The 15,513-nt window shown below is 45.5% G+C and overlaps 1 protein-coding gene across 1 annotated transcript; it reads right to left on the reverse strand.

Moving 5' to 3' along the window:
• Positions 1–62: 62 nt before the first annotated feature.
• RRM2B (ribonucleotide reductase M2 B (TP53 inducible)) lies at positions 63–11,763 on the reverse strand. Its single transcript, XM_010006460.1, has 9 exons — positions 11,704–11,763; positions 11,449–11,604; positions 9,777–9,893; positions 8,592–8,725; positions 7,709–7,803; positions 5,260–5,393; positions 1,985–2,089; positions 827–940; positions 63–344 (listed from the first exon to the last, which is right to left on the reverse strand). Exons 1-9 carry the CDS (start codon positions 11,761–11,763, stop codon positions 192–194), a joined length of 1,068 nt encoding a protein of 355 aa, XP_010004762.1. The 3' UTR covers positions 63–191.
• Positions 11,764–15,513: the final 3,750 nt, after the last annotated feature.

Raw genomic sequence — 15,513 nt, forward strand, 5'->3', positions numbered from 1 at the left:
TTATAAAGGACCCTCCCTTTTTTTTTTTTAAATTATACATATTGAAATATATTTACTCCTTGAATAAACAACATGAAAACCCAGGAAAAAAATTCCAGTAGACTCCAATTCCAGGAGACAAGATGAAAACAACTTAATGGCAGAAAGTGAGATGGGGAGAGGGAAACAGTCACCATTTGTTTGCCAAGTTATCAAAAATCTGCATCCAGAGTGAAGACATTGTCCATTGTTTCTGCCATAACAGCAAAACGTTGATATTCTGAAACCCGTTTCTCAAAGAAATTTGTTTTTCCTTCCAGAGAAATATTCTCCATGAAATCAAAAGGATTTTCTGCATGAAAGACCTGGGGAAGGGAAACATGATTATATGGGTGATTCTGACAGGGTAACAATGCTCTATAAACACCCCAACAAACAAAGCAGTCAAACCCTTTCAAACTAGATCATCCGTTGCTGCAATATGCTGTAGAATCAATGGACACCCCTCTAAGCAAATTCAGCACTGTCACTCCCCAGAAGTTTGGTCCGTGGTGAAGTTCACCTGCTCAAGGTGCTTATTATCCTTTGAGGATTGCAGCACTTGGGCACAGCCCAAGTTTCCAATTACAAACCTGCCGAGCAGATGAAGGGAAACAATGGCCTAAATTGTTCTTGCTTTCTGAAATAGTAAAGCATATATATCAATGCTGTGGTTTCAGCTGTCACTCACAGAAAGTGCAAATGCTAAATATGACCTGCTCTCAGGCACATTAGGAGAGTGATTTGTGCTGACAGCTTTCCTGGGCTGTCCTGGCAAGCCAACATTTCAGGCAACTGCACCTCTTACCTTTGAGAACCCAAGCTCCATTAGTAACCGGTCTGCGACAAATTCAATATATTGTTTCATCAAAGTGCAATTCATTCCAATCAGACCCACAGGTAATGCCTCTGTTAGAAACTCCTAAAAGTTAAATACAGATGACATTTAGAGAAACAAAATTTAAGAAAGGAAAAGGAGAGAAGACACCTGTGTTTCACAGTAACACAATTTTGTGATACTCCAGGCTGCCCAGGCAGTTGTCTGAATAAATAACTTGTATCACTAAACCCAGGAAGTGTCTTCTGTTTTCAGTAGCTGTTTGTATCTTCCTTTATTTTTATCATGCTTTTTTGGAAAGCACAAGAATTTCTATCACTGCCCTTCTTATCTGCCTTTCTCACTATAAGATCCCAAGCTTCAGTGTAAGCTTGAACTCCAAGTTCAATAAAACCCACAGCCCATACTAGTGGGAACAGGAATAGATCCATTAATCACTTTTCCCTTGGCTTCCAGCCATTATAGAATGACAGATCAGAGAGCACAGTGATACATATGAGTACTGGACCCAGCTATGTACATGTTTAGGCACCAACACAATACCTGCCAGTGTTGTGAGGCAAAGCTGGGACTTTCACCATCATCACAGTAGTTAGATGACAACAGAAAAGTTGTAAACTACAATCCTGCCAAGCAGAAGTGCAGAAACTTGTAGTTGCTGATGGGTAGCACTTCATGTCAAAGAACCTGACAGCAACCTCAGAAAAAGCCAGAGCCCAGCATGGTACACATGGCCAGAACAGACTCTGTCTTCTCCTGAGGACAAGCAGGGGTGTGTATATAGTTGGGAGAGACAAAGATCCTGAAGAAAATAAGTAAACAAACTCTTCTCTAAAAGACAGATGCAGTTGGCCTAGATGATTGTTGTCAGTCCTTTCCAATTGGAAGTATTTTATTTAATAGTAAATAAACAGCCTATCCTTCTTTCTATCATTAAGCTGCCAGCTTCAGCTTCTCCCAGTTCCTTGACAATTGAATCAGAAAGTTTCTGATTCTTATTGTCATCATTAAGGAAGATGAAAAGGATGGTATACTGCATTAGGGCCACATATCAAATATAGAATCCCAAAAGTTAGAAGTTAATTTGTTTATTATTGCTGCCCCTGATGGTGTCACAGCCAGGCGTACCTGCTCAATTTCAACAGCTTTAGTGATGATCTCACGGACCCGCTCTTCTGATGGTCTGTTCACTAAATAATGGAACATTAGACAAGCAAAATCACAGTGTAGACCCTGAAGCAAAAGAGAACAATGAAAAAAAATAGTCAGTTTTTCCCTCCTCCACATAGTTTGCTCTTACTTTAAGGCAGCCTCATTCAGGTTGAAGCTTCCAAGTCTCCTGCTTCTTTGACAGTCTTCATGTTACTATGTGTAGTGGACACTTTTAGTTTACAGAGCAGTTGGTTACATCTGAAGTCCAACACATTCCACCTATGCTAAAATAACACTCAGCACACATTTTTCTCCAGTAAATATTTTTGAGAGCTGCTCTACTGTGAGGGATGCTACACAGAGTGCTGCTGGTTGTGTCCTACCCTCCCATCAGACATGCTTTTGTAGAAAGACTTCTACATCAAGAACTGCAGAACTACCTGCCAGTCAACACAGACTTTTTACGTGCTCTCTGCTTCAAGATACCTGTACAGAAATACATGTTTTAAGTTCTTTGCTTCTCCTCACAGCACTTTCAGAAAGGATTCAGATTAGTCACCAAATCCAAGATTAACAAGTGCAGTTACTATAAGGAATTTGCTATGGCTACAGTGCCCCAACTCAACCCACCTTCACATTTCACCCAGCTATCCCGTACAGAGCCAAATAAATCATGTTCATTCCCCAGATTTTCAGAAAAGCCTCCAGCAAGGATAAGAACACTTCAGGAGGTGAGCAATCCATCACAGTCTGAGAAGGGTACCACGCAGCTGATTCAAGGGGTGCCTCAGTTTCTGTTTCAACTTGCCTGGCTATGGCTTGTGCCCCTGGCTTCAGCCATACCCACCACTGCTAGACTACAGGAGCACTGTGGTACCATCTCTCCCCTCAACAGCAAGGTGATTAGAGGCTATTAGCACTATGAAGGCAAATCTGGAACAAAACCAGTCAGAAGCATTTGGCAGACTATGGTCTACCAGACAATCCAGTGCTTTTGTTAACAAGGCTCAAAACAAAACCAAGTAGTAAAAAATTTTTCAGAAAGGCTACAAAATCCTTGTGCTTCAGCTCACAAAACAGCCTTGAAAAAACGTCATCTGGGAAATGCTCTCCCTCTAGGGACAGCAATAGCTGCCTGCTGCAGGGCTGCCCATGGTCTTGTCCAGGGCATGATCACCAGCAGGATGCAGAATGTGTCTGGCTTCTCACCTGAACCAGTGTGCTCCGCTGACTGGTGCTTCCAGCAGCTTTGCACCTTTAAGAATCATAGATGCACCAGCTCCAAGAACAGCCTGGGAACAAAGCCTGCAGCTCAAAAAAACATGTTGAGCGTTAACCATCTATCTGTTCAGGTGCATCAGAAAAACAGTTTGTGTAGTTTTCCATTGTGAATTCTTTTTACTGCCGCTGCTTTTGTAACAGCATTTCCTGGTTTTCAATGCAGGTGCTGTGTACACCCAGCCTTAACCCTTCCTAACGGCTCTGCAGTTGGAATTACGCCAACAGAACTCAAGACAAACTTAGTCTTTTGGTGCTCAACTCTGCAGAGAAGTACAGTTATATTGCTGTGTAGAGGAACTTACATCTCATTCACCTGACAGTCATCCTTTCAACAAACAAATTCTTCCTCACTCAAATGGATCAGTTTGCAATGACTCACAGAAACAGAATACAAAAGAAAGGCTGGAGAACTGTTTGGTTTTACTTCCTGGTTATATCACTTTCTTCAAAAGTGTATTTTAAATTAAAAGCATCTTGTAAGATTCCTCCTATCAAATCGGTTTATCTAATCCATGGAAATTACTTCCACTATGATAAAGCTCTTCATTGTTTTGGACCAACTCTGGGAAGTCAAAACCACTAGCATGTTTATACTGCACACAAAACTGGTCTTTCTGCTTTTTCAGAGCCGACAGTGCTCTAAGTTGTGCAGTGCCTTAAAGACAGGTCCCAACCGTCAGCAACTGCTGCCAACTGGCAGGCAGTGGTGCAGCAAGCAGTGAAAAGAAAGGGCACTGGTCAGCACCTGGCCTGCCACCTTCAGTGTGCTGACATGCAGCCCCTCAGACACATCACATCCTAATCTAAGCAGCACTCCCCTCTAACGCAGACATGTAGCTGCCTCCTCCCAGGAGATCCTCAGGCTGTGCAGTAACACAAGAACATGGAGAGGAATGACACCAGGCCACAGCTGTCCTGGCAACAGATGGAGAGAGCTCTCTGCAAGCTATGGGACCCACAGCTAGGGGCAGAGGCGGAGTGGTACAAGGAGGCTGCTTGAGCCTGACTGAAGCAGTTAAGGCAGAGCAAGGCCAGGAGTCACATCCTATCCCAAGTAAGCTTCCAAGGCAGATGTGGGCCATGCAATTTGACACCAGTCCTTGAGCAGCCAGGCCTCTGCCTCCCTTCACAGCACAGGAAAACAAAGTTCCCTTTCAACCCAAAAAGTCCACCTTTTGATCATACAGTGCATTGAGTTATCGCTAATGTTTATGTTTACTCCCTTTGAAAACAGGTATTTCTGCTGAGGGACATAGCAGCACCTAGGCTTTAAATTAATTAGTAACTCCTAGCTAGAAGTTTGCTTCTTTCCGCTTTTAAAAATATTCTGGGAATAGCCTGCTCCTTAGCAGGACTCCTGTCTTCCTACATGCCAGCAGTTGCAGCTCCTCTGCCAGGCTGCAGAAGCAGAGTCAGGCACTCGCTCTGGGGAAATGAAGTCTCTTGTCTGTGCTGCGTAGGAGGTGAGGCTAGAGCAGGTGCAGGCAGGTAACTGCAGGAGAAGCTCTAGGGAGCAGGGCTGCAGTTACCTGGCAGGTAACCAGGACCTACCAGGACCTTTCCTGAAAGCCCTTCTGCTGGCTAATAGAGAATGTACTCAGTCTTCCACCACCTCTTTGTCCTCCAGCACTGCCAGCATTAAACAGGCTCCATCACAGGAGCAGCCTGTTCTAGTGGGAGGTGCCCCTGCCCATGCAGGGGAGTTGGAACTTGATGATCTTTAAGGTCCCTTGCAACTCCAAACATTCTGTGATTCTGTGATATGTAGAAATGCAGCCCCTACTCATTACTGCATTCTCTTTCCCAAAAAAAGTTCCCACCCAAACACTGCCTTCTGCTCTCTTCATGCTCCCTTCAGCCTGCCCTGCCAAAAGAGATGGGCTGCTCTGGGATCTTTATGAATATGAGTCTACCTTTCCCCCTGAAACTCCCTTTTCTTCCCAGACAGTATGTAGGAGATGACACATTACCTCATCTCTGCTAATAAGTTCATTGGAAAAGGTCAGTCCAGGCATCAGGCCCCTCTTCTTCAACCAAAATATAGCAGCAAAGGAACCCGAAAAGAAGATGCCTTCAACAGCAGCAAAGGCAACCACTCTCTCACCTGTTTAACATTAACACATTTTCAGTTAGACACAAAATAGTGTATTGTTTGACAGCAAGATGCACCACTTGCATCAGACAGACAGAGGCTGGAGAGGAGCAATTCCATTTGCAGCACCAGGTGTTGTCTCTGACCACATCTTTCAGCAGATCCCAAAGCATACAGGGTCTACACACACAGCAGCACTTAACCACAGCAACCCCAGCAGAACTGAAGAACCAGGGCACCCACTGAAACTGTCACAGGCCAGAAGGGAAAGAACATAATTGTCCAAAGGGACCAAGACCTAAGCACTCCTTCATCTCTTACTGCTAAAAGGAAGGAAAATGGTTGTGTAACTAAGAGAAAAAAAAAACTGAGAGAAGAGCTGAGCTCCTATAAATTAAGAAAAAAACACTACACCTTAATTTCTGTTTTTTGAGAATCTACATAAACCCACATTCTTACAAAATTGGAAGAACACAGAACATAAATTCAACAAGACACAAATAATTATTTAGATTAGCCCACCTGTCATTGCACCTTTCATCCAAGGAAAGAACAGCATTGTTGGTCCCAGTTCTCCCTGCTCCCTACAGGAATGTTTTTCTTCAGACTATAAGACCATCTGACTTGTTGGTGAAGACATGTCATTCAATGTACTCTACTTTAAAAACCTTCACAAGATCCTTGGGTATATTTTAACATGAATAGCTTCTGCATTAAGTGCTGGTGCCTTTTCCCAGTGAGAACTGCACAGGATTTTGTTTAAAAAATAAAATAACCCCAAGTAGCCAATGTCCCACTTCTATGAGATGCAAATGCCATCTGCTGGCTCATCTGAAGAAATTCAAGTCAGGAAAAAAGCATGAAGAGCAACACAGACTTAAAAGTATCACAGAACTTACTAAGGAAAATAATTTGTCTGGTAACACTAAAAATCTCCTAGGTTACTTCCAGAAGGGAGTGGAGGCCTGCTGCTCCTACAGTATAGCTTGAATGAAGCACAAGACTGACTATCAGTATCTGTTTTACCACATTCCACCTGACTAGCTATCACACACATGAAATTAACTGAAACAAAAATTGCCCACCAGCAACACCCCATAATGTGATCACAGGTTGTCCACAGAACAGACAGCATAAGAAATCAACCAAGGCTGCAGAGACGTGGTTGCAGGGCAGGTCCCCAAGCTTGCAGGAAACACCAAGCAAAAAAGCCAGCCACTTTCATATACTGCATCTCATAATCGATAAACTGTAAAGATCTGGGCCTCCCAAATGTTTTAAACTTGGAAAGTTTCCTCAATAAGACGAAAAAATAGAAGAGTAGAAATGTACTTTACAAAAATTTGGATAGGATGCATGAAATTTGGGGGCGTGGGGATGGGTGGGAGGGTTGCTTTTTCAGTTAGGGAACCTCCTGATGCCTGCCACACGCCATCCTGCTGGGAGCCAAATGAAGGAGATGAAGAAGGGACTCGACACACAGCAAGCAAAGCCAGACTGGAGAGGCAGCAGGATGCTCAAGGACAGAAGAATCTACAGCTACAGAAAGAACCCCACTCAAACAAGAGCGGTGAACAACAGATGCTGCAAAAGAACAATATTCAGATGTATTTTGTTCATCTGGCTGAATCTCTCCATCTCCTACACTTTCTCTAAGTATAGTGGATGTGTAGGTTAGAAAATTCAACAGTCTGCCCATTATTAATTTCAGCTACAACACATCCTTCAGTCAACATCGCAGGCTGAATGCAGAACACGGGAAAGGATGACCTGCACCATACACATGGAAGATGAGCCAGTGTCCCAGCTCTAAAATCAGATGCAGAAACTAGAAACCTGGTCCCAACAGCAAAACAGAAACACTAGAGACAGATCATTCTTGAATCTTTTTTGTCCAGGCTCATCTGTGCTGTTGCAAAAAATGACTAAAATCATACATAAATTTGTCCATATGAACATGAACACAGAAAAAGCCCAGACTTGCAAGATTTCAGCTGCCCAGTTCTCAAAACTGGAGTACAAAATAAGAGCCAACTGGAAGAAATATTCAGAACTCATAGAAAACAAGGTCTACAAGAAAATGTTGAAGGAACTAGAGTTGTTCAGTATAAAGACAAAAAAAGACAGAGAGACACACACTTTTCATAACACGTTTCTTCTGGGCACTGCCATTACTATACAACTAATTTACTTCTAGTTTTTTAGTTAAACCAGAGACCCTAAAGCCACTGGATCACCTGTGAAGAATTTCGTCTCATGTTCCAGGAATGCAGCAGAGGATTAGTTTGTGACGTGCAACAAAACCAAGTTTTTAAGAAGCTACATACCAAAAGTAGATTCTTTGTCTTCAACCCACTTCAAAGCCCAGTCTGCTTTCTTCTTGACACAAGGCATTGTTTCAATAGCATTAAATAAGAAATCCCTAAAGGAAAACAAACAAACAAAATAACAAAGAGAAAACATCAAAATAATAGTGAGTTATGTAAACCTGCCTTGGTTGTCCCTCCTGGTTCCACCAGACAGAAGCACCCATAACACTAGGCTTTGAACTCACCCAAGTAAGAGTGTTCCCACCCCAAAAGGGTGATGATCTCTGATGACAAGGGCACAGGGAGATAAACCCAAGGTCTCAGAGAAGGTGAGCTGTAGAGATGGGAGGTGAACTCTAACATCCCATCCTAGGAGTGTCCACTCGCCAGACCACACTGCCTCTCAGATTTCAATCCAGATGGCAGCCACTTCACAGCCATTGAGCTAAACCTCATCTTGCCCAACTCCACAAAAGGAACCAGGCCAATTCCTATGAGGACAGACTCTGTTCCCATGCTAAACACCTGAAAGGAAAACTTGCAGCCCCCTTCCACTGTCACTATACAGGATGCCATGGTGGGAAACCAAGTCCTGTCTGACCATCACCATGGTGGAGTCTTGGAGGGAAAGTGCTTCTTTTCAAATGCATTACCATTTGGACTAGGAAGTTTTCCACACTTCCTGCAATCAAAGGTTTATACAAACATTAACTTATCTCCTGACACTCCCACACAAGTCAATCAGTCAGTAATACTTCACTCCATGTTGGGAGTCAGGCACGCAGGCCCTGAAAGCTTTAAGGAACCATACCCAATTCCCCCAGATGCTGCTGTCCAACAACAGTGCCATTGAAGTAGGGGACACATTTCCCATAGGTCTGTAACATATCCGGAAGTTTACCTTTTTTCAGGATCTTTGATGTATGTGTCTATGAGCAAGCTGTACATCTCTGAGTGAACGTTCTCAATGAGAATCTGAAAGCCATAGAAACAACGAGCTTCTGGGATCTGCACCTCCTGACTAAAACGTGCCACCTACCAAAATCAGAAAGCATGGCAATGAGTACAGTAAAATTAGTCCTGCATTACAGTACTCTAACTACTTTATAAGAGAGACAATAAATATTGACCACAGAGAAAGGATGGGAGCAGTTCACAGAGATGTCAACAGGACAGATGTCAGAAGAACATGCAGGATGGAGAGCTGCAGTGAAATGTGAGGGCACACGTACACAGGAGAAGAACAGCACAATATTGTGATAGTAAACACTTCAAAGTGTACAAAGCCTCTGACTTCTTGTTCATCATGAAAAGAAAATATCAGAAAGATATGTTCATGCAATATTTGCACGTATACTGTGGCATATCAACAATGGTACCAACATTCAAGATCCAAACTGGACATTTGCAGTCAGATACCACTGATACCCTGTGATGAGACATTCTGCAGCCCAGAACTGATTTCAGCAAAAAGATTTCCCCACCTTTTTACCAGCACCCACCTGCCCTAAAAGAGTCTATGATGCCTTTCAGTGAGAGCAAAATGGATTTTATCAAAATGTAGATGCCTCCTCCCTGGAAGTGCTCAAGGTCAGGCTGGATGTGGCTTTGAGCAGCCTGGTTGAGTGGGAGGAGTTCCTGCCCGTGGCAGAAGGTTGGAACTAGATGATCTTCAACGTCCCTTCCAACCCAAGCCATTCTATGATAAAATGAAGAATACAGAGCATGACACAATCCCACCCTACTTCTCATCTAACACAAGTATGGGAAGAAGTGTGTGAGTCCATTAATTCATTGAGAAATGAGCATCACCACAGCCAGGCAGACGGCTGAGCTTAACAAATGTGTCTAAGAGTTATGTGATTTGGAGTTTTGCTGACCACAATTGATCCAATTTAACTCAGCCACTGGCCCCAGCAGAACAAGTTGCTTTTTCCCCTTGGCAAAGGTGAGATGATGGGAAGAAAAATAGTACACATTTAATAAACTTAGCCATTCACATGAGAAAAAAAACATAACACTAAATGAAAAGCCAGTAAGCCCATAAGATGAGTAAGTATATAAGCTTTCTGTAAAGCTTTCTCACCAGGTTTTCATTTACTATTCCGTCACTGGCTGCAAAAAATGCCAGAACATGAGAGAGAAAGTATTTTTCATCTGCTTTCAGCTTGTTCCAGTGAGGAAGGTCCTTTGACAAATCAACCTAATGAAAAGAAAAATTAAACATTTTAATGCCCTTTAAGTTTGTCATTCTGCAAGAACAGAAGCAGCCTAGTCAAGTGACTGAGGCAGAGTTTTGGCATTTGCTCTCAAATCTTTACATGTAGAGAATTTAAATACATGTGACTGTAAAAGACAATAGACACACTTCAATATTGCTGCCTCCCTCTGCAACAGTAACATCACATTTGCTTTACAGTATTTTGAAAAGTTTTAGTGTCTTCTTGTCATGAGTATGAACATGCATCAATAAGCAGAGCACCCTCTGAGACACTTAAACTCTCCTTGAGAAGTGCTGATACACCAGGAAACCTATACCCAGGTGTGCAAAAAACAAGGGGACTTTTGCCTTTGGCAGGTGTTCAGCCTCCATCCTGCCAAAGAATGGCACAGGGCAAACACTGTGCAACTCCTCTCATCTACTAAGCTAAATTCTAGCCATGGTAGAAAACCACAGCTTCCTTCCCACAGGCCTTTTTTGATTGTTTGCTTGGAGGCATTTCTGAACCACAGCAGCAGTTAAGTAGGGCCAGATGTGAAAAACAGAGGCCTAAAAACTGGTACGTATGTATATATGTGATATACACATATACATACACAACCAGTCTTACAGTTAATACTCCAGTTCCTTTGGAAACACACCAGCAGACAGTAAGTCAGTGTAAGTAGGAACCAGCAATATGGTAAAAAAGCAATGCTGATCAGGCAGAGTTTAAATGCTTTTTCTTCAACAGCTTAAATCAACCTCTACTGCAACAGGGCAGCCAAGCCTCCCAGACAAGCCATGAAATAACACTTCTACAAACAGCTGCTCCTCACCATCCCAGGATGCTTTCTGGCCTATTCAGAGCCTGCCAGTGCATTCAGCTCGCTCCTCTGCAATTGCAGGCCACTGCTCACAAACAAGTAAAGGCTGCAGAAGTTCTGAGTTGGAACAACCAGGTCAGCTGGCAGGTAATCTCTCCAGATTAGTGCAGCATTCAGAAGCCTCCACTGCTACAAGTGCAGTGAGCTGAGTACTGCGTAGGTCTGGCTAAGCAGCAACCTTGCTCGTATTGTAACACAGGGCAAGCATCTAACCAGGGCAATTAGGAGTCCATTAGAAACAATTTTTAGCAAGTGTCTCTGATAATCACCATCTTTCTGGAAAATAAACAGGTGCCTAATATTAAAGAACAGCATTTACATGAAATTGCCCAGAACTTCTTACATGGGCAAGGAGTTAGTTACAGGTACAGAGACCATAGCAGGGTAGAAGCTACCTGACCACAAATCAGCTCCCTCCATAACCAGAGAAGCACCCTGGGATACAATTGCACCTAAACCAAACACCTCAAGAAGCTCCCCTGAATGGCCTTGAGGAGAAGCAGCTTTCTTTCCACTGTCCACGAAGAGAGTCCTGCTGTTGTGCAGGCACTTCATGTTTGATGCAATTAACTCCAACCCTCACAACACAGAAGCCAGGAGCAGAGCTAGGAAGGAAGTGTAAGGACACCAATCTGAGCACCTTTTGTCCACCCACAGGCCCCAGGACTCACCTCTTCTGCTGTCCAAAAGGAGGCCTGAGCCTGTTTATACATCTTCCATATGTCTGGGTACTGAATGGGGAAGATGACAAACCGGCGGGGATTTTTTCTGAGAAGAGGCTCCTCGTCAGGATCCCAGCCATTCTCAGCAGCACTTGGAGAAGAGCTCTGAAGGTAAAGCACAGGCCTAGTTAATGTCATTGTTACTCCACTTCTTCCCCATACCCCAAAGGTGCAGGTCAAAAGCCACTTGTGTCACACACTTACCTGCCCCCCTTGGGTAGACACACCACCCATCCCCGGGGTACCTGCCCCCTCGCCCTCCATCTGTGTTCCCGCTGCTGCCGTGGCAGCGCTCGTTTGGGTTTCCTGCTGGGTTTGCCGGTGCCAGGCAGCACCTGACGCCTGCATGCCCAGCAGAGCCGAGTGCCCTTCTGCAGTGCGGGAGACCCGTCACTGCAGCGCTGCACCTGGGGACAGCACACGCTGCTGCCACCCGCACCTGGCACAGCCCCGCCAGGCTGGCTGCCCAGCTCACCCCCACGTCAGTCGCTTTGCATTGAGACACTTGGGCCTGGATGGACTTTCTTAAAAAACCCCCAAGAGATCACAGCAACGAATCCCATGTGCCACAGCAGGTCTCTGCAGGGACTTCATGTACACTACCCTGGGGTGAGCAGAAGGCAGCCAGCCCACCAGTGCTGGTCTGGAGGCTCTCCCTCAAGTGCTGATGTGAAGCTCAAGTGCCTCTCTTTCCAGCATCAGGAAAACCCCAGCCTGGAGTCACCCAACCCCAGCCTGCTGCCCCTGTGAAGGCTCCTGGAGAATGCTGTGCACAGTTCCTCCTCAGGGAGCTGCCAGATGGCCACTGTGGGGACAGTTCACATCTAGGAGATGGGACAGTGAAGAGCAGCACAGAGAGGGCACTCCATCAGCTAAGCCTTCACCTCACCTCCAGCTGGGAACCCTGGGACCACCAGCAGACAGCACCCCTGCCAGGCACACCACCGAGCACCTCCTGAAGACAACCATTGTGAAGAGCTGTCAGAACATCAAGATGCAACCTCTCCAGAAGGGCTGGTGACTCACACTGATCAAAAGCTCAGCCAGTAGGACACCTGTCTGGGTCCAACCCGATATCCCACTGACTCTACTGCAGACGATAACTAAGCACAGGCAGTATACGAGGCATTCTATGCAACACAGTAAGGAAGGGAGCAAAAGGTTCTGAATACCATTGCTTCTACAGTCCTGGGACATGCCAAAGTCCCTTCCTTACCCAGTCTGCTTGTAACAATTCACATAACAAAAAGTAATCCACTTAAATTTGGAAAATACCCCCAAGCAAATTATTCTACTCACATTTAAAAAACAAACAAGAAGCACATAAATGTGAACATTGAATAGCTGGCATATGCACCACAGATTCCAAAGAACACACATCAGGAAGCACATTCTGGGTTACAATTTTACCACTTTATTGTATTTTTAAATATTATTCAATTACATGAGACAAATTGCCCAGCACCATCTAGCAGAGTCTCCGCTGAAAGCCACAAAAGCACAAGACCTTTTGTATTTCCCAGGACACAGAGACAGTTTCAGTAACCTACTGGAAGTGCCACAGGGGGCCCAGCGGGGACAGCACCTCGTCTCAGCACACACCTCAGGGCCTGCCATGCAGCTAGCACCTCTATCTGCTTCTGCACCAACCATCGTTCTTCAAAAAGGGAACACTGCAAAAACATTCCTTGTTAGACCAGCATTCTCCTGAGCAAAACCCTTCCATCTGCCTGGGGACTATCCCCAAGTATTTATTTCAGCTTAACGAGGTGGACCAGCAGCCACTAACCTCAGCCTTGATGTTCCTGAGCCATTCAAAACCCAGCATGCAGGGCCCATAATGCAGGGAAAGAACTTGAAAAATACTTCTGGTGTACAGAAGTGAAGCAGAGCACAGAAAAGCAAAATTCCAGTACGGCAGGAAAACCAGAGACCAAGAGATCAACACTGAGCCAAGAAGAACTGATATTTCTCCAAAGGCCTTTAACAACTGCCATGTCACAGGCCAGAGAGAGAGGGATTGATGCACCAGAAATACTGTCAGTGCACAGTGAGAGAGAAAGGCAAGACAAGAAAAAAAGGCCCATGAAGCAGCGTGCAAGCTCTGGAGAGCCCTGACAGCAGGAAAGGATAAGGATGGCTTGTAGGAGCCAAAGACTCAGCGCAATAGCATGACCCTGAGCAGGGCCATCACACAGAAAGGGAAAACTACACAGGTTTTGGTTTTTTTTAAACTGATGTGTTTTTTTAATTTTAAAAAAGGGTCAGCCAACATAGACTATAACATACTTAAAATCAGGGGGGTTGAGTGGAGTTTAACAGGCAGGCTCCATTTCCAAGCTGGCAGGAAGGCAGCTCCTGACTACTAGACAGTCATTTCCCTCGATTTTGGTTTCCATTAATACTTCTTATTTAGCCTGTTTGGTAAGGAAGTACATGTCTTGCTACAACTCTGCTGCAAATTCATGGAAGATCCTTCTCTAATTGAATTCAGATCCGTGGCACGTTCTGATCACTGCTGAGGCTTCGGAGCAGCCACCACTTTGCGCTGCAGGAGCACAGCATGTTCCCGGCCCTGCCTTCCTGGCCCTGGGCAGCACTGGCAGGGAGCTAGAGAAGGTAACAGTTACAAGGCCAACACACCTTGCTTTGAGTCTGCACCCCCTTAACCCTATGATGGTGCACAAAACAGCCAACACTCACCATAATAAAGAAGAGCAGCCAGTTTATAATGCAAATATGCTACTTTCTGTTCAGACAACATCAGCCAAACACATGAAGGAGCTGAAGCTGCTCTTGCTCTAGCAGGATCAGCCAGCCCAGGACTACACCCAGCTGAGGTTTCAGTATCTCCAAGGATGGAGAGACAACACAACTTCTACAAGCAACCTGTGCCAGCATTTGACCACCTTCACAAATGTTTTGTTACATGTAAATTGAGCCTCCTGTGTTTCAGTGTGTGTCAAATGCCTCTGGTCCCATCAAGGAACACCACTGGGAAAAGCCTGGCTCCACCTGCTTTATTCCCTCTATCAGGTATTTAACACACATTGATGAGATCCCCTGGAGCCTTCTCTTCTCCAGGCTAAACAGCCCAACACTCATGGCCTCCCTTCCTATGGCAGATGCTCCAGTCTCTTAAATCATGTGTCACTGCTAGACACACTCCAGCACCTCCTATCCCCCTTATTCTGCAACTGCTACAGACACACTCTTAGGATGATTACAATAAACCCAATGGACTGCATATTGGCACTGAACCTCCTTCTGTCAATTTCAAGTTCAGCAAGTTAGGAAATAATTAACATACACATGTACAACCACCACCCCAATAGCTGTTGGGCCACATGTGCAATTATCTCTGTTACCTGCCCTGTTTCAGCTGTAACCAGGGAGAAAGCTAAGGGTGCTGGCAGAGCCAGCACTGTGATGTGACATGTTCCTCATGGTATGTGACCATGAGCCCTTCTGTATCCTGGTGAGAGACTGCACAAGCATCCCACGAGCTTCCAAAGGCTTCAGGCCAGCCCCGGGCTGTGCAGGACATGCTCACGGAGAGGCTGGGAGGATCACCAGGAGAGACAGTCCTGCCACACAGGGCCTGGGAGCACAAGGCCACAGGCCCTGCCCGCCGGGGGGACGCCCAGCTCTGCCGTTCACCCCGTGTGCTGCTCACTGGGGGCACAGCGCCTGTACTGAACACAGCACATCCCGGTTTTGGAAACTTGAGTCCTGCCAAGACACAGTTTTGGGAAGATCACGCAGGTTTCTCTGCCACTACGACCTTTACCTTTGCACACCCCAGCCTTGCAGGGTCACACCGGGCAGAACCCGGGAGCGCAGCTGCGTCCCTGGGGCAGCTCCGCAGGGACGGGGAGCCAGGACCACCCGACGTGTCTGTCCCCAGGGCAGCCCGGGGCGGCAGGGACAGCTCTGCCTTCCAGCTCCCGAAGGGCACAGCTCCGTGCGCCTGCCCGGCCGGGCCCTGAAGACCCAGCCGCGTGTGTGTATGCG

Source organism: Chaetura pelagica, unplaced genomic scaffold (genome assembly GCF_000747805.2).
Source record: "Chaetura pelagica isolate M959 unplaced genomic scaffold, ChaPel_1.0 scaffold76, whole genome shotgun sequence".
Classification (NCBI taxonomy): domain Eukaryota; kingdom Metazoa; phylum Chordata; class Aves; order Apodiformes; family Apodidae; genus Chaetura; species Chaetura pelagica.